Raw genomic sequence first — 18,814 nt, 5'->3', positions numbered from 1 at the left:
CTGTAATATAATTGTAAGGAAGAGCATTAGTTGAAATCTTAGATAGGAATTTCAAGTAATAGTTAATTAAAACATTAAATTAAATAATATACAGCTTCAAGTAATTCAAAAAAATGAGACTTTTTGGCGATAATTTTTCCTTCCATATCTTCCTCATATTCTTCATATGGAATATATAATTTTATATCATTCACTCGTTTCTTTTCTTCTTCTTCTCCACTACTTAATTCACTGATCTCCATTTTTAATTAATATTTATTCTCCAAAAAGACTAGGTTATAAAAATTCATCAAATACACATTTCATTTAATCATAAAGTATCTAAAAATAATGATCATTGATACTATTCATGTAACACATATAAATATATTCAACACATAAATTTCAATAAACTAGAATCTAGATAATGAAGTTAACGGTTGATCAAATACAAAATCGTTTGTCAATATTCAAAGATCGAATGATTTCTGATTGATTCTAAAAAAAGTTACAAAGTAAAATTCAATTCATTAATTACTAACTAGGAATTAATTCCTGCATTATTACTAGTCGTATTATTTCCAAATAGAAAAGTACAAATGAATATTTTAGGTTTCAATATTAGATAAGTAATCTTGGATAAGTGTAATTAAATCTTATAAATATCATTGAAATAAATAAATATAAATTTGTCTTAATTATTTAATAGTAATAATAAAATTATATTGAAATAACTACCGTAAACTACAATCTTCAAAATCATTTATTATCACTGCTTGATGATTCTCTTCTTGATGATCACTTGACCCTGCAATTAGAAAATTAAATTACTATAAGAATGAATGTTCAAAACTACTTATATTCAATTAATTACATCAGTAGACTAGCAAAATAAACACTTAGTTATTAATATAAGATAATTTTATTCTAATCAGTTCTTAAGACGTCAGAATTCATTTTATCAATGTAATATATATTACAAATTTTTATTATAGATTAATCATATAGGAAGTAATACATAAATTTTGATTCATTATTTTTAATAGTGTAAGAGAATTCGATATTTTTTATAACCACGTGCTATTTTACAAGAGAATGCATATTTATTTTATTTAACCTTTGACCTAGGCCAATGTATTCAAATTTGTGTTCACATCACTTCCGGTTTATTATTGTTACTAACTAAGAAGCTCATTTTGACCGTTTTGATAATTCAGTCTGTTACAAGACTCTAAGTGATACTTCATTATCAATCAATTTTTTTATTTAAATTGTAGTTATTTATTAATCAAGTACAATATTTCAAGTGATTCTTTGCAAAAATCAAATTTTGTTTGTTCAATCAATCAATCGTTTCAATATCAAAGGTATATCTGTCTACAATTTTTCGTTATTTTGCATGGAATTGGATTTTCAATTGCAGTATAAATAAATAAATATGCATTCATACTGCAAGTTTAAAAACAATATCAATTATTATTAAGTCTATAATATTTTTCTAATTTTAAAAATAATTAAATTAATCTTTAACGTCAAAACAGATAATCTAATAAAATTAAATTAAATATTTAGATGAATAAAATAGATCCAACACTATCAATACCCGCATTTTTTGCGGGAAGAAGTATCTTTATAACAGGATCAACAGGATTTATGGGAAAAATATTGGTTGAAAAATTGTTACGATCATGTCCTGATATTCGTGAAATTTTTCTGTTATTAAGACCGAAAAAGGGAATGTCAATTGATGATAGATTACGTAAGATGATTTCACAACAAGTAAGTTCAATTTTCAATTAAAATCAATAACAATCATGTATTTATTCTACGTAATTAAAAATTCATTATTTATATCTGAGTAGCCTTTCACTAAATTGAAAGAAGAAAAACCAGAGGTTTTTGATAAACTGATCCCTGTAGTTGGTGATACCACGAAAGAAGGTCTAGGTCTACCAGACATGGAACGACGAGTCTTAATTGATCGAGTTTCTATTATTTATCATAACGCCGCTAGTGTTAGGTTTGATGATAGCTTGAAAGCTGCTATCTTCACCAACACTAGGTCTGCCAGAGATATGTGCATATTAGCTGCTCAAATGAAAAAATTGGTGGTAAATTGAAAACTGAAAATTAAATATTCTAGATAACATCAAATTCTTCTTAACTTAATTAATCTAAGACTTTTTAAATTTTTTGCAAGGCTTTTGTGCATGTTAGCACTACTTATTGTCAAGCAGACAAACCTGTAGTGGAAGAAAAAATGTATCAAGCAGATGTTGATTGGAAGAAGGCCATAAAAATAGTAGAGACTGTAGATGAGAATGTATTAAAAGCTTTGACACCAAAGTAATAAAAATAAATATTTAAGTTAATGACATTTTACCATTGAATGTTTTATATTTCAATAAAATTTCTTTTTTCAAGATTCATAGGAAACTTCCCAAACACATATACATTTTCTAAACGGTTAGCAGAACAAGTGATCTCTGATTATTCTCATGTATTTCCTTGTGTCGTTTTCCGACCATCTATAGGTAATTTCAATTTGCTTTTTAAATTATATTAGAATTGTTTGATATACCAAAACAAGATTGCATGATGTAATGATTTAAATTCTAGTGATATCAACAATATCAGAACCAATCAGGGGTTGGTTGGATAATTTCAATGGTCCAGTAGGAATGCTAATTGGTGGAGGCAAAGGAATATTAAGAACTGCATTTGGAAATGCTCAGCTGATTGCTGATTATATTCCTGTTGATGTTGCTATCAAAGCTATGATTATTACCACCTGGAAACGTGGAATAACAACGTAAAATATTTATTATTATTTTATTTACCTAATTATTTGATAAAAGAAAAAGCAATAATTATTTATGTTAATGTTAAAGAATAACTCGAGATCCTTCAATCCATGTTTATAACTGCTCTTCGGCAGACATGAAATGTATTTCTTTGGATGATTTGAAATCATGTGCACTAGTCATTCATGAAGATGTACCACTGGAGGGAGTTCTTTGGGCACCACGAACTCTATATACTCAAAGTGAAATTGTCTATTTTATCAATGTTTTATTATTTCATCTTCTACCTGCTCTAATTGTTGATACAATTCTCATATTCAGTAACAGAAAACCAATGTATATTGAGTTTTATTATTCCAAGTCAACTTACTCTAAACTAACACAGTTAGAATAATTGAATCAATAAATATTTTTCAGGCTGACTAAACTGCAACGAAAAGTCTATATTGCTAACAAAGCTCTGGCATATTTTCTAATCAACGCATGGCAATTTAATAATACCAATTTATTAAAACTTACAACTGAAATCCCACCGGCTGATAGAGATACTTTTAAATTTGAATATGCTGACATGGATGTGAGAGAATATTTCAAGTAAGTGATTGAAATTTTCTATGCTATTTTAAACTTAATTTCTTTAATAAAAAAATTATTTTTACTTTTTTATCATCAGGTACTGTTTATTGGGAGCAAAAAAATTTTTATTAAATGAAGATATTGAAAATTTGGAACCAGCAAAAAAACATCTTCAAAGGTAAGATCTTTTCTTAAAATTATTTAAAACAGTTTGAATGAGTTAAAATATCATCCTTCATGATATAAGAAAACCTTAATCAGTCATTTTTTGAATCAATCCAATTTTTTCTACGCAAATAAATTGGTCAATGAATATCAAGATGAATACAGATATTAATCTTACTTAGCAAAGCAGAAAAAAAAAATATAAAATTACATTGAAAGGGAAATCCTAGATAGTCTTGTCTGTATACGTGCAGAGAATATATAATAGACTATTAGATGTAAATCACTGTTTTATGCAAATAAAACTTACATTTATGTATTCGACACATGATCACAATCAAGATTGAATAACAAGATTGAGAGAAAAAAATGATAATCAAAACTCAAAAATTAAAATTCAATTGCTACTAATTAGTTGTAGTTCAGGTAGTAGTGTTGTTAGTCACTAACAATATTTTGAGTTGACAATGGCATTTTGTCTCTTTGATATGGCATGTTTGATCGATTGTCGTCATGATATTCAAGAGCCAAGTAGGTCAAATATTGATACATATTAAAGGTTGATGAACTTAACATGCATTTTATGTTGCTAAATTTCTCAATTCAAGTCAATCACATAATATTTATGATGAAACAAATTTTTCATCATTGTGTATGTTCTTTAATGCTTTGTAATATATCTATATGTATCGACATGTTGAGTTTACAATGATACGATTGATCGTGAATCAGCAACGATGACCTCGGTGGTCACTCTGGGAATTCCATATAAAACAAGAGATTATTCTTTTAGTTTCATTTCACGTGGGTATTGTATATAGATGATATTCATTTATTTGAATAGTAATTATCTTGAAAATTACCTACAAACAAGTGGGAAAACCTCTGTTATACTTGAAAAAATCATTACTAATACTCAATTCGACAAATGTTTCATTAATAATATACTATAAATATAATGTATTTACGTCACATGAAATTTTATTCCAAGTCTAGTGGTTTTTATAGTTGTCCTTTTCTGTAGTTACTTTTTTATTCCTTTTTTCAATGATTATTTAAAAGTTGAATTTCATTCTCTGAAACTAGTTTGTAAACCCAACTTAACATTCTGCCATTCTTTATTTGTTTATAAAATTATTCTCATCAATTGCTTCATTATTAAAACAATAATTTAATAATATTTCAAATTAAAAATTTATATATTCTTGTATGGAGTTGATTCATTTCATTCTTAATAATATTGAACAGATTTAATTAATTTATTATTAATTTACTGAATCAGTGATTCTTACCATTAAATAATTTTTCATTTGACTTATTGATTAATTAATTTTAGTTTAATAAAAAAAATTAAATGCAAAAAAGAGAAAAATTAATAAGTAATATTCATTAAATTTTCATGTTATCTAACAATTAATTTTATTAACGAAAAATATCTTAAAGTATAATTAAATTTGTTCTTTTATATGAAATATTCTATTACCCTATTCAAAGTCTTTATCTACCCCTTCACTTTAGTGTATTTACTTCAGTGAAAACTGAAATAGAAAAACAGCAATTCCAAGCTGTCTACTTCAATATGCAGTTAATTATCACTTAGACACAAATAAAAGTCATTTCCTTATTTATTGCAATATGTTAGTGGCATTTATATTACACAATCGTACTTTTTTTTTATCAACACATCTTATGTGATTGGAGAATTATTAGCCATGTTTATCAAGAACTTAATGAGATTATCAGTATCACAGATTAAAGTGTCTATTTCATTAAACATTCATGTTTCTATCTTAGATCTGCTAGTGACCTTCAATAATCCTACTAGATCATGATGACAATCGATCAATGCCACAAATATGTCAACGACTCATCAATGCAATTCCATAGAAAAGCTGCTAATATTTATTAAATTAATATCAAATTGTTTTTTTTTTTTTTATATCTTATTCTTTAATTATTATAAAATTAAAATGAATTTGATCTTCACAGCTTCTGTTTATCTGGTTGATTGTTTATATTTTCTCAGAACTTTTATTCTGATACAACTTGCAAGTGGCAACTAAAGATCATTTTTTCAAGATTCTTTTAACTTAAATTATGTTCTAAGTACAAATAAGGAAATTATAATAATGTCATAAATTATTAAGAGACTTATCTGATAGACAAGGAAGAATTCTATCAAGTTACATAATGTATTGAGATTGATTTTTTTTTGTTTCTATTTTTTTTTTTTTTTATAAAGAAGTTTGATAATAAACAACATTCTTGGAAATAGAAGGCAATTTCGTGTTAAAATTAATAATCGTAACAATTTAAATAATAACTGTGTTGTCGTTTGAATTATTTCAAACAACAATAAAATAATAACTTGAATTTTAAATCTTTTTTCTCAAATTATTCTTATTGAAGTAGAAAAAAAAAAAAGAATAAATAAGTAGGCAATTTACTTACACGGTGTGTTTATAACATTAAATGTAAGTAACTACAGACAAACTAGTTTTTTTTTTTTTCTATTTCGAAATAGAAGTTTTAGCAAACATCATACTACAGAAAATATACAATAAATATATTAATTTATTTTCCTTTCAGATCATTTATAATTCATTTAGCAATGATAAATTCTTCTTAGTCTTATTTTCTAAATGACTTCTACTGACATTTTTACAGAATAAAAAACTCAATAAGAATATAGTTATCCATCAAACAATAATTATTCTTATAAATGTTTAAAATTGAATTTCATCTCCAAGATCGTATTCAATTAATAATCATTTTTCTTAAGAATGTCTACTGACTTCTAGTCATTACTAATAACGTTTTAATAATGATTAATTATTGAAGAAGAAAAATTAATAAACATTTTTATTTTTCATTCCAGAATGATATGGATCGACAGAGCGTTCCAAGTATTACTTGCTCTTTTCCTTATGTTGATAAGTTACCAGTATGGATTTATTTCTTATATATTTCACATCTTTGACAAACTAATGAATGTCTTTATAATATCATAATTACTCTAAAAAATTACCTAAATAAAGTGTTACATATGATACTACTCATTTCTTGGAGAACTTAGGTACTTAAAACATACGTTTAGATATTCGTGCTTTGAAATTTAATTAACTCAATTGCAATATGAGTGTTATTCAATATCAGACACTGAATCTGAAAGTATCTAAATTAATCATAGAATTTGAAAATCTAATTAAATACAAATACCACAACAAGATGATTATCTAAGAATTTTTTAATGGTTGGTGTATAATAAAAATCTTTATAAAACCTGTTCATATTTTTCTTTCAATATCATTCTGCTATCATTCATTATATTACAATTATAAAGCTTTTATAACAAAGATTATTGCTATTTTCAGTAATTAAAAAACTTACTAATGAATAAAAAAACATAGTTTAAAATTCTAAACATCACTTGCAATGTTTATTTTTTTTAAATTTATTTATGTAAGTAAATAGTGCAAATCAAGATCAATAAGGTTGACTCCTTTTTTGTAAATTCGGCAAAAGGATTAAATAAAAAATAAACAATTTATAATTTTAAAATTATTATCCTGAAAAGCATGCTGTGAATACGGAAAATATTCATGAAGTGGTTAGAGTAGGTCATGTAAGTATAATTGCCATTTGCAAAGGTGTAAAAAAAGTCAATAATTCGATATACTCTTTGAGAGTGTAGTTAATGAAACTCCTGACGCATTAAAGCAAATAAACTTGTGATAGGACTCTCTGATTACAAGTAATAAAAATTCCAGGAGCACGTCCTTTCAATTTCTTGGAATAAATGTTACGTTTGACGTCAGTGTTAGAAATATTACTTGTAAAAATTCATTTAAGTAATTATTTTATGTATGATTCGATGAATTACATCGATAAAATTACTAAATTTCGTACCAACAAGTACCAATGTTAGATTGTAAATCGAAAAATGATCATTTTAAATATTGATTAATGATTTTTCGAAATAATTCTAAAGTATTATAAGTTAAAAATAATTTTTGTTGTTTAACAAAGCCTTTAAACGTTGACAGAATTAGTCATTACATAAACAAAAATTACATTATCAATAAAAATTATGTATATGGCTACTAGTTCATTCACTATCTCATAATTTGTTAATTATATTAACAATTCTAAAAATAAATAATATATTCTTAGTAAAAAAAAAAAAATCATTCTTTAATTAATTTTTTTCAATTAATTATTATATCAAGTTATACTTCTATTTTTAAGAATAAAATAAATACTGATAAAATATTAGACAATGAATGAATATTAATTTTAAAATGACAAATTGCCTTTAAACATAATTTTAGTGTTAACGAAAGATAAATAAATAAATAAAATATTTAAAGTGTTTTATATTATTACCAATAAGAATTTTAAATCCATAATCCATATATTTTTCACATCTCAAAATGTCTTAAACTTTATTCCACATGAACAAAGGATTCATACTCAAAACAGAAAGCAAAAAAGAATACACGAATGACTCAACGAAAACTCCATATAATATTCAATCATTCTCATGCTATTTGAATTTTTTTTTTTTTTCTACCGGACAAATCGGTCATATTATTGATGATGAATCTCAATGTTGACGTTATTACAAAGACTTTGTTTACAAACATAGTTTTCTTATATCGATACTGAAAATTAATAATTAGACTCTGATATAATGATTATCTATGAATAGGTTAATGATGTTTGACTTTCAAGGTCACTTTTTATCTATAAATTTTCTTATTCATATAATAATTAATTGTCGTAAAGTTAAAGTAAAAATATAATGGATTATTTAAGCAAATAAAAATCCAAAAGGATGAGGATCTTGTGGAAAACCACAACTACCGGTAGCTTGTTAAAACTTCGGAAGTTAAGATTGAGGTGGTAGATTGTCATTTCCTAATAGCAAATCTTATCTTAGTTGGTGATCATCACGAATAGCATGTTTGTAAAATTCTCACCCAACAATCTTATCCTAAAACATAATCACTTGGAAACCTGTTTAAATCCACCAAGCATCACTAAAATAATTCTCTCATATTTTTATTTAAATGATTTTTTTCTTTTTTTTTTTATAATCAACTGAGCTAAAAGTAGAATCTTTTAACATTATGATATTTTAATCTCCATCCATGATTATACTTTATTATAAAATGTATAAATGAAAGAGACAGTTAATAGGAGACATTGTGTCGATCAGTTTGACGTCATATTTCGAGAGCGCATGCGCGATAGATCGAGCGCGAATAGTCTCGAGTGAGTTAGTTGTTGAAAGATTTGTGAATCGATCAGAGTTAAATCGACCGGCTCTGTGTGCAGAAGTTAATCAGCTTGTGTATACAGTTTGTTTCTTTTTGTTTAAATATATATCAGAATAAACGATATAATTTTATCCTATTTGTTGTATGTCAATATTTTATGAACAAAAGTTGATCATAAATTTGGAAATTTAATATCAAATGTCAAGGTTGTGTGATAAAATAATATAAAGAAAAGTGTTGATTTGCTATTGAAATTCAACAGACAGTACGGATAGTCACGTGGGACGACTTGTGACCGCTGAACCCATTGATTTTTTTGTCTCTTTACATAAGTATAAGAGATAAGAACTTTAAAGATGAATTTTCATCAGACTTTTCTGATTTAAACAAAAAAAAAAATATCATCTCCATGTAAATTAAATATTTAAATTAATTATTGTTTTAATATCAAATTTGTTAAAAATTGATGTGCAATAATCAATTAATAATCATAATTATTAAATATAAATTAATGAGTAATTGAGTTGGTAAATAATTCAAGTTGATAATATTCATATATATCTGAGGAATAATAAGGTGAGTTAAATTATATTACATTTTAATTTATTTTTTCACTCTTATCAAAAACCAATATTGTTTTTTAACGTCTGCAAAACATATTCGTATTATTTAAACAAAAAAAAAAAAATTAGTATTACAATTATTTTTTATCGGAATTTTTTTTGTTTTAATTATTCATGAAGTTAATATGACAGCTAAGAGTTAATATATATGTATATTTTAAAAAAATTTATGTCATAGTACATATATGTATTTTCACATGAATTTACTAATAAGTAAATGAAAAATTAGCATAGCTAATAATTTTCACAGAAAACTACATTTATTACTAAAATAATTACGTATGTTGCATGCCGTGAATAAAAGAATTATTGTTGAATTGACATGAGTAATGAGAACTAAACAAGGTAAGTAATGTATAGATATGTTAAAATAATTTTTTCAGTAACAATAAATATTAAAAATTCTATGCATACATCATACAGAAACTGATAAAAATTTCAATGATAAGCTATTTTTCCGGTAGTTATTAGAAGAAAATACATTACATGATAGAACAATATTGATAAAAATATAAAATTAATTCCAATGTCATTTGACTCTTCAACCATTTTGCTACCATTTGTATTGGACGTCCGGGTTCATGTTTTTTTTATGCTAATGGAGATCCTAAATTTTTTATTTCAATAAATTTTATCAATCCAAACACATTTTATTTAAAAAATTAAATTATTACTATTTATAAAAATTTTATCAAAAATATTTTATATTTATTTACAGTATGCGACAAGAAGTTGATGAGCTGTGGAATTGCTCCATTGATCCTGATAGAATGTATCGACTCAATAGGTAAACTAGTACATCTATCATTCGAATCAATAATATCATCATCAATGAAGCATTTTTGAATTGAGTTGTAAAATTATTGAAAAATAATTTTATCATTTGATTTAGTTTATCATCAACCAAAGAGTCAACTACAGAAATGGATACTCCTCAGCATTTATCAAGATCAAGTCTAGCATCAAGTGTTTTTTCTGAATTAGAACAATCACCTGTATCAGTACAAGACAATCAAAACCCTTCAAATAACCCTGATTGTAATTTTTTTAAAATTCAATTAGAAATTTCTCCATCCCCTCGGCGAAAAATATCTGATAGTTCTGATGCTTCTTCCTATGACTCAGCAAGTATCAGTCCATACCAATCAACAAATTCTCTAGTGTTTGTAGACTTGACTCCAAGTCCAGTTACCCAAGGTAAGTTCGATGATATTATTGAAAAAATAGTCGAACTTAAATTTTCTGGTAATAAATCCAATGATAAAGACCAAGATCCTAAAGTTAATGATAATTATAATAGTGAAACTAGTAATGATGATAAAGATAATATTAACAACAAAAAAAATGACAATAAAAGCAATAATGATAAAGAAGCTAAAGATTTAAATGCGAATTATAAAGAAAAATTGAATGATAATAATGATGATGAAGAAGAAGAGAAAGATGAAAAAGAAACAAGCGATACTGATGATGAAGATGATGGTTTAATAGCAAGAGGTCCAATAAAGCCTAAAACATCACGCAATAATCTTTCTCATACCTTTGATGATTGGTTGGAAAATGCCGCTGGAATGTCATCCTACACTTCAAATATTGACTCGACTGCTCAGCAGATTTTAAGTAATCAATACTTCAGGAACGTGATAGACCCCTGTCTAGATCGATTAGAGAATTCTGCAGGAGAAAAAGATTACTCGAGAAATTACGAGAACGGGTGGAATACCATAAACAATCATAACATCATGAATAATGCACAGAATTTGAATGAGGTAGAAATAAATTACTTTACAAAATCTTCTTAAAGCTTCAAATCGATGATTTATGTTGATTGGTAATTAATTAAATACTTTATTTTTCAGATAAATAATCAAATTCCTTCGATAACATTCACGAAAAATTCCTTAACAAGTGAGGAACTAGTTAAGATGATAAACATGAAACAATTTCAAGGAGCTCAACCAGACAATATAAATTTATCTTCATCAAGAATGAGTGAAAATTGGCCAGATTCACCGGCAAGTTATAATGTATTATCATCTAGATCTCACAGTAGAGCTTCAAGTCGAGCTCAATCACCTGGTTTTGCTAATACTGGGTCCCCAGCAGTACCTTTGAATATTTCTGGAAGTCCACCAGAGTTATTACAAGTAAGTTTTAATATTTTCTTCATATTTATTGTATTTAAAAAAAAAATATATATACATCTATTTCAATGTTATTTGTTGATACTTTTAGAGACCTACAAATTTTCGAGTACCCACAGCTCTCTCATCTTCATCATCATCAAGTTATTCATTTGGAGATACTCCAAGTCCATCAAACTATCAATATTCAGTTGAGCCAAAAATAGAAGAACAATTAGGAGTTGAATTCGTTGACTTTTCATGCTGTAATGGCTGTGAATCTTTAGGTGGTATGACAAATCCTAGTGAGAATTCCATCGACTTTGATAACAACTTGCAAATGGTTGAGGAAATAATTGGAAACAATTTAGAATGGAATGAAATTCAAGTTATTCCAAACCAATTCGTACAACAGAATAATAAAACATCACTTGGACATTTTCATGGGATAAATAAACTTTCTGACAAACAAAGCAGTGAAAATAGAGAGAATAATCAAGAAAACTCACCAACAAATATTGTAGATCTCGGCAATACAGCTTCACTTATTAGTTCTGCACATAATGATTTAGTATATCCTGATATCAATGATAGTTATAAAATATCAGACTATCAAAATAATTCACAATCAAACTTCTTTAATACCAACTCATTAAATCCTAGTGGAAATGAAATTAATTTTGAACATGAAATAGATAATTTATTATCAACAAGTTATAACGACAACTCTGTAGGAAATCAATATTATTTCAATGAGCCCCAGGCATCTAATTCTGCAAATAATTATTTATCGAATTATAATAATTTTTCTCAAGTCCATCAGACCTCAGAACAACAAATAAATAATAGACATGATCCTTCCACTTCTACCGTTCAACAAGAATATTTCAATAACTCCTGGAATACAATACAAAATGTGCCATTTGATGACTTCCAAATACCTGAAACCGTATCATCTTTCAAACGAAACACTACAGTGAAGAGGTAATTTTTTTTTAAGAATAATTAGAAATATTTAATTGACAACAAAAGAAATACATTATGTTGATGGACGAAAAAAAAATAATTGCACTAAGCTTATCAAGAAAACTCTAGATAATTTATCAGTTGACACAGTTATAATAAAGATAAAGTTATATATATTTATGCTAACTCTAAGTATGTATAAATCCTAGATAAACTAATAAACATTAGATTTATCTCTAAAAATAACAATTATAAACATTCGATAAATAGCACATATATTTATAGCGTAGTTAGATTTAAAAACAAAATCTAATAGTTGATAAAGAAAAATCAGAAGAAAAGTAAAATGAAAAGTCATCATTGATTTTTTCTTTCAGAAGTTCTAATAGACACATAGCACCATGGCCATCTTTAAACCTTCCTTTTACACAAGCCAGCCGGAGATTAAAAGATGGATTAGATCCAAAAGATGTCGAGAAAGCTATGAAGAATCTTCTAAAAAAATCCCCTCAAGAACTTGCTGCAGCTGATGAAGATGGAGATACGTATGTATATTTTAAAAATTGATTTTATATTAAGCAAAAAAAAATTGGAATATTAAAAGAACCAGTTAAAATATCACTGATAAAAAAAAAACAGAGGAAAAATTTATATTTATAGTTCTAAGAATTATTGAACTTTTCAGAATGCTGATGTGTCTAGTGGGTAACCCAATAGAACTAGAAAAGAAGAAAGCGTACTTAATACCACTAGTAGAACGACTTGGAATCTACAATGATGCATTGTCAAGGATAAATAATAGAGGAGAGGATGCTTTGTATTTAGCAGCAATGAATTGTCCACAAATGGGTGAAGTGGCAGGTTATCTAGGTGCTGTGATGCTTCAAAAAGGCATTGACATTAGCCAACGACTTTATCAAACCCGAGTTAGTATTTATAAAACATTTCTCGTAATTTTTTAATGATAATTTATTTTTTTACCAACGATAAATTACTGATTGCAGGGAGATACATTAATTCATGCAGTTGTAGCGAATGGTGATACTCATGTATCAGTTTTAGCAGAACTATTGGCCCTAAAAACTGCTCAGCGTAATTCAGTGTTTGATTTATCAAAGTGTAATTACGATGGTAAGTATTTTCAATGATTCTATTGCAATGTAGTCTAATACTTGTTTATGATTTAAATAATTTATGTATAAAATTGATTGCATTCTTTTAATTTCAGGTAGAACACCACTTCACGTAGCAGTAGAAGCTCATGATCCTCACGGATCAGGTATCAATGCAATAGGAACAATTCGACTTTTATTAGATAATGGAGCAGATCCAAGAATTAAAGAAATCAAGTGCGGAAATACTCCTTTACACTTGGCAGTATCTTTGAGTTGTGATCCAGCACTTGTCAAGGTAGTGTATCATATAAAGATATGTGGATTAAATGTTTTGTATTAGTTATGATAAAATAAATAAAAAATGATAATTTACTTCAGGGTTTGCTGGCAAGAAATGGACATGAAGCTGTCAATATTCAAAATCGGAGCAAAAATACTCCATTACACATGGCAGCAGCTGTGTCTGATCGTATTCCATTAGAAAGACAAATGGAAGTTTGTGCAGCCCTCATTAATGCCGGTGGATTGACTAACATTTTGAACCAACATGGAAAAACACCACTTGCTCTAGTTTCAATTGAACGCAAAGAATATATCAGAAATATTTTTCGAAAGAAATTTTAAAAACTATCTATAAGTGGTTTTATATTTCTAAGTTTTTTTTTTTTTAGTTTCTAAAAAAATTTTTTTCAATAATTGATGATAAGTAGTATAATAGTTTGAATGGATAATAAAAATAAGTAATAAGATAATTAATATTAAATAATATTTAACACCAAAGAGATTATGTTTAAATTTAAAAATTAATCATAGAGACATTTTTATAATATTAATCATAGTGCTTATTATTTAACGCTATTATTTTTATATTAAATAATTAGCTGTGATTAATGAAACTTTAATTTTCCATAAATAAGATCATAAGTGATAAAAATATTGAATAAATTGATTACATAACAGTTGGTCATACCAAAGACAAAACAGTTGTATTTTTAAAAAGAGTCAATTATTCAAATAAACTTTATGTAATGTAAACAATACATACAATAATAATTTAAGACTGAATTTGTGGAAAAATAATTTTTTTATTAATATTAATTAAGAATATTTTGTATGAAATTTTTAAATATATTTAAGTGACTATTATCCAAAAATAAATGAGCTACTAAATAAATGCTTAATAATCATTAATAAATGTACCGAAAAATTTTTAATAAACCACAACTATTTGTTATTGATAAAGAAGCAGAATTTACTATTTATTGAACTTTTAGCTAAACAAGTATTGTTTAAAAAATATCTTTACTCTTTGAAACTTCTTATAAATAATCAGATTCAAGAATTAAATAATGTTTTATCAGATATGCACCAAAGTGTCAAAGTTTTACATGGTAACTACATTCATCATTAATATTTTCACCCTGTTCGAACACATTCAATCGAGCTACCACCATGAATGCCAATCAAGATAAAAAGCCGCCTAAAAGAACCGTCAATCATCATTACTTTTTTTCGTCCATGTATGGCTAACTTAAGCATATCTTCCTGACCGCAAGCCACGTATAATCAAAAGTGGTGTGCGGAAAATACAAGTAGTGGTATTAGTTTATAAAATTATCAGCAGGAAAGTGCTTTTACACATTGACAATTTAAATAAAATATTCTAACGCCTAGGATTAATCATTAAATAACTTTTATCCTAGTTATCATTCTAATAGTTTAGAAACAAAAAGCATTCAAGTTGAAATCAAAGACAACCAAATTTTTAAAGAAATGCTAATAATTAATTTATAAATAAAATGAAATTAATTAAAAATACTTGGAAAGTTAAAATTGGAATATTCTTAAATATGAATAATATTTGTGCTATTATTTTGATTTTTTTATGTGTGGTGTCAGGAAATAAAGTTAGTGAGTTTTGTCATGGATCTGGAGAAATAATGAGATGTGAGTGTGTTGGAAATGAGGTAATAATCGCGAAAAATTAAAATTAATAAATTAGAAAGAAAGAATAATTAATAAATTATTTCTATTTTAGGAATTAGAGCTTTCATCAAGTCTCAATTTAGATAAATTAACTAAATTACTTATTACATCATGTACATCTGTACATCTATATTCTATAAGTCTTGGGAATTCTAATGCAATTCGTGACTTAATAATTCACAACGTCAGTGACAGCTTGACATTTGAACCAATTGTACTCTCAAAAAAAATGGGTAAATTTGAATTAAGTAGAATTGGAAGAATACCTTTAATTGATCATGATACCTTCATCAGTATCTCAAGTATAGAATCATTTACAATAGAAGATTCAAAAATTGGAAAATTTGATGAACAATTCACGAATATTAATGTCGATTTATTTATACTAAAAAATGTTGCAATTAATCATAGTGTTGGAATAAATTTTTCTAATGAAGGAAAAATATTAAAAATAGTCAATTCAACAATTCGCAATATGGATGGAAATATTAATTTTGCTTTTTTTGGTTCAATTGAAATAATAAATTCAACATTTGACTTTAGAAGTCCTGGAGATATGACTATTGAAGGATTCAGTGTATCGATTGTTGATTCAGTCTTTACAAATGTACGGATAAATTTAATTGCTCGGGGAAATGCATTGATAAAAAATAATTGTGCTGATGGGAAAAGTTCACTCAGAGTGACTTCAATTTATGTAAATAGCAATGGTAATAAATTGCCTACAGAAATAATTTACACTCAAAAAGGAACTAAGGCAATTTCTTTTCAAAATAAAAATAATATTGTTTGCATTGCTGGTAATTGTAAATGCCCCAAAAGCATTACGCATAATTCCTACGATAAATTACATGTCAATGTTTATCTTGGAGTGGTCTTGCTTCTTATATTATATGGTCTATAGAGGATGCAATGAATGGAAAATTATTTGATTATTGCAAATCAATTTAAAAGTATTTCATTCAATTATGGATATAAACTAATAGTTGGCTTATTACTGACAATTTTGGAGAAGAAATTTCGAAAACTTTAATATATTGAAAGATCCTAATTATTTTGTATAATACTAGACAAATGATTTTTATAAAAAATTCTGAAATAGATAAATAAATAAATTTAACTTACCATTTGATGATTATGAAGTCGATTCATCCCAAATACCTGATGATTCTACATGAAGTGCAAGTCCACCAGCATGAAGGTCTAATGCATCTTTTAATTCATTTATTTCTTGAAGCATCAGCCCATTGTTCTCCTCCAAACGATTAATTGTTTGTTTATAAGTACGAATCTTATCCTCATATTCAGTCTGCAGTTGTTGTGCTGCTCTATTCTTTGGTACATATGTTCCTAACAAGTATTCAGACTTTGTTAAAAAAAATATAATAAGATAATTAGATAAAATTTAAATTTTCATATTTACCAACAGTCTTCTGTAACTGTTCACGAAGCTTATTACCACTTTGTTGAATGCGACGTATTTCATGAGCATGTTGAATGTCTTTGGATTGAATTTGTTTCTTTAATTTTACAGTCTAGATACAATTGAGTAACTTTAATAATTATTCTACAATTATTTAATCATATGAAAAATTATTCTGTAAATTACCTCTTCTTTCTCTCGTTTTAAATCTTTATTCATGCTTCCAAGTTTCACCTTTAATTGTCGTTCTCTTTCTAATACTTCGCTAATATGATTTTCTTTCCTTCCAATTGCTTCTTTAAGTCTTCTCACTTGATTCTATAAAAAATATTAAATTTATTTGAATCACATATTCTAAAATATATTAATTTTATGAATTATTCTTAATTAAATTTATGATTAACAAATATGATGATATTCTTACCACAAATACTTTTAAAGCAGCAGAAAAAATGAATGATTAATAAAAATTATTTTAATGCTTATCATAGAAATTATTATACATATACAGGTAAATAAACTTACTGTCAGTCCTGTATTATCATTTAATACTCGAGAATGTTGCTCTTTTAATTTTTCATGATTCTTCATAAGACTTCTGTGTTGATGAATTAAATTCCAAGCTGAGTTCATTAATTTAACAAAAAGGCATTTCATGAGATCAGCTGATTCTGGTTCTTTGGTCACTAATGGTTTTGATGGGATGTCACTTAAATCAGGAACATCAAAAGCATCCAACTCCTAAAGTGATACAAACAATAAACAAATAAATAAAAAATATATCATGTATGAATATACCTCAAATAAAGTAACAATGGCATCTTCATAATTATCCATAGTACAAAATTGTTGAAAATCCTTTTCGTTACGAGAAAATATGAAATTTCTGATATTTCTTGACGCAGAAATTCCGTTACTTGATGTTGTAGTCATATTCCTAGAGAGAATAATGAAAGAAAATATTAGCGACTAACCTTAAAAGTGCCGTTTCAGTTTGCTAATAATAGTCAACCGAATGATAAATTCATTGTAGCATTACAAAGTAATTGCTTCAATTGTTTGACTATTTAGAGATTATTATCATTGTTAATGGAACGTTTATTTTTCTTGAAGTATACTTACCGGTGATTTCAAAGTGAATATAAAAGACGTAATAGATTACAGATAGAAAATCTAAAGAATGGCTTGATTTATATTATAAATTTGTGAATCAAGTAGATACTTCTGTTCGCAAATTCGACATGGAGCTCCAAAAATAATATAGTACATCTTTATCGTGCATTTTTTTGAGTTTCTGTACCACTTTGAACTAAAATAAATGCTGCTATTACTATTATGATTATCCTTTTGAACTTGCAACGTCCGTTAACGCGCCATCATGAATATCGTTACAGCAGATCCCAATGACATTATCGAATGATAATAGTAGATCCCTATAATATTGATCCGTAGCGAATAACCTGCCATAAATTTCAAAAATTCCTCTTTGTCCAGTTCGACCACAGTCCCTCCTCTTTTCTACTCCGAATCTTACATTTTTTTCTTTATTAATTTTATTTTCTTTTTACTATTATTCTTTATTTTATTTTTACATAAGAGTATCCATTATTATTAGGATCTGAATCTTATAATAATATTCAAGGTGAGTGAAAAAAACATCAAAATGCTTTGTTTTATTTTATTTCAAATACTTTTTTTATTCAGAAATAATAATACAAAACAATATTTTATGTATATATTTCAGAGAATAGGTATTAGGAATAATAATCAGT

General features: G+C 26.4%; 4 protein-coding genes across 4 annotated transcripts; 3 read left to right on the top strand and 1 right to left on the bottom strand.

Moving 5' to 3' along the window:
• Positions 1 to 667: 667 nt before the first annotated feature.
• On the bottom strand, positions 668 to 18,415 carry LOC118072008 (uncharacterized). The gene is made up of 7 exons (XM_035091551.1): positions 18,165 to 18,415; positions 17,841 to 17,979; positions 17,568 to 17,783; positions 17,229 to 17,360; positions 17,043 to 17,154; positions 16,745 to 16,969; positions 668 to 787 (listed from the first exon to the last, which is right to left on the bottom strand). The coding sequence occupies exons 2-6, from the start codon at positions 17,973 to 17,975 to the stop codon at positions 16,755 to 16,757; spliced, it is 810 nt and encodes a 269-aa protein (XP_034947442.1). The 5' UTR covers positions 17,976 to 17,979; positions 18,165 to 18,415; the 3' UTR covers positions 668 to 787; positions 16,745 to 16,754.
• LOC118072004 (fatty acyl-CoA reductase 1-like) lies at positions 1,202 to 6,801 on the top strand. Its single transcript, XM_035091548.1, has 10 exons — positions 1,202 to 1,346; positions 1,552 to 1,758; positions 1,842 to 2,090; positions 2,180 to 2,325; positions 2,404 to 2,513; positions 2,599 to 2,791; positions 2,871 to 3,119; positions 3,201 to 3,377; positions 3,457 to 3,537; positions 6,403 to 6,801. Exons 2-10 carry the CDS (start codon positions 1,552 to 1,554, stop codon positions 6,533 to 6,535), a joined length of 1,545 nt encoding a protein of 514 aa, XP_034947439.1. The 5' UTR covers positions 1,202 to 1,346; the 3' UTR covers positions 6,536 to 6,801.
• On the top strand, positions 9,322 to 14,401 carry LOC118072001 (probable cyclin-dependent serine/threonine-protein kinase DDB_G0292550). The gene is made up of 10 exons (XM_035091536.1): positions 9,322 to 9,382; positions 10,148 to 10,216; positions 10,322 to 11,198; positions 11,289 to 11,576; positions 11,665 to 12,536; positions 12,896 to 13,063; positions 13,204 to 13,444; positions 13,523 to 13,649; positions 13,747 to 13,928; positions 14,012 to 14,401. The coding sequence occupies exons 2-10, from the start codon at positions 10,149 to 10,151 to the stop codon at positions 14,255 to 14,257; spliced, it is 3,069 nt and encodes a 1,022-aa protein (XP_034947427.1). The 5' UTR covers positions 9,322 to 9,382; position 10,148; the 3' UTR covers positions 14,258 to 14,401.
• LOC118072007 (uncharacterized) lies at positions 15,359 to 16,743 on the top strand. Its single transcript, XM_035091550.1, has 2 exons — positions 15,359 to 15,600; positions 15,672 to 16,743. The coding sequence occupies exons 1-2, from the start codon at positions 15,433 to 15,435 to the stop codon at positions 16,521 to 16,523; spliced, it is 1,020 nt and encodes a 339-aa protein (XP_034947441.1). The 5' UTR covers positions 15,359 to 15,432; the 3' UTR covers positions 16,524 to 16,743.
• Positions 18,416 to 18,814: the final 399 nt, after the last annotated feature.

Source organism: Chelonus insularis, unplaced genomic scaffold (assembly GCF_013357705.1).
Source record: "Chelonus insularis isolate UGA/USDA-ARS -01 unplaced genomic scaffold, ASM1335770v1 contig_88_pilon, whole genome shotgun sequence".
In the NCBI taxonomy this organism is placed as follows: Eukaryota; Metazoa; Arthropoda; class Insecta; order Hymenoptera; family Braconidae; genus Chelonus; species Chelonus insularis.
Note: the sequence above shows the minus strand (reverse complement) of the source record. Positions and strands in the feature narration are given on the sequence as shown.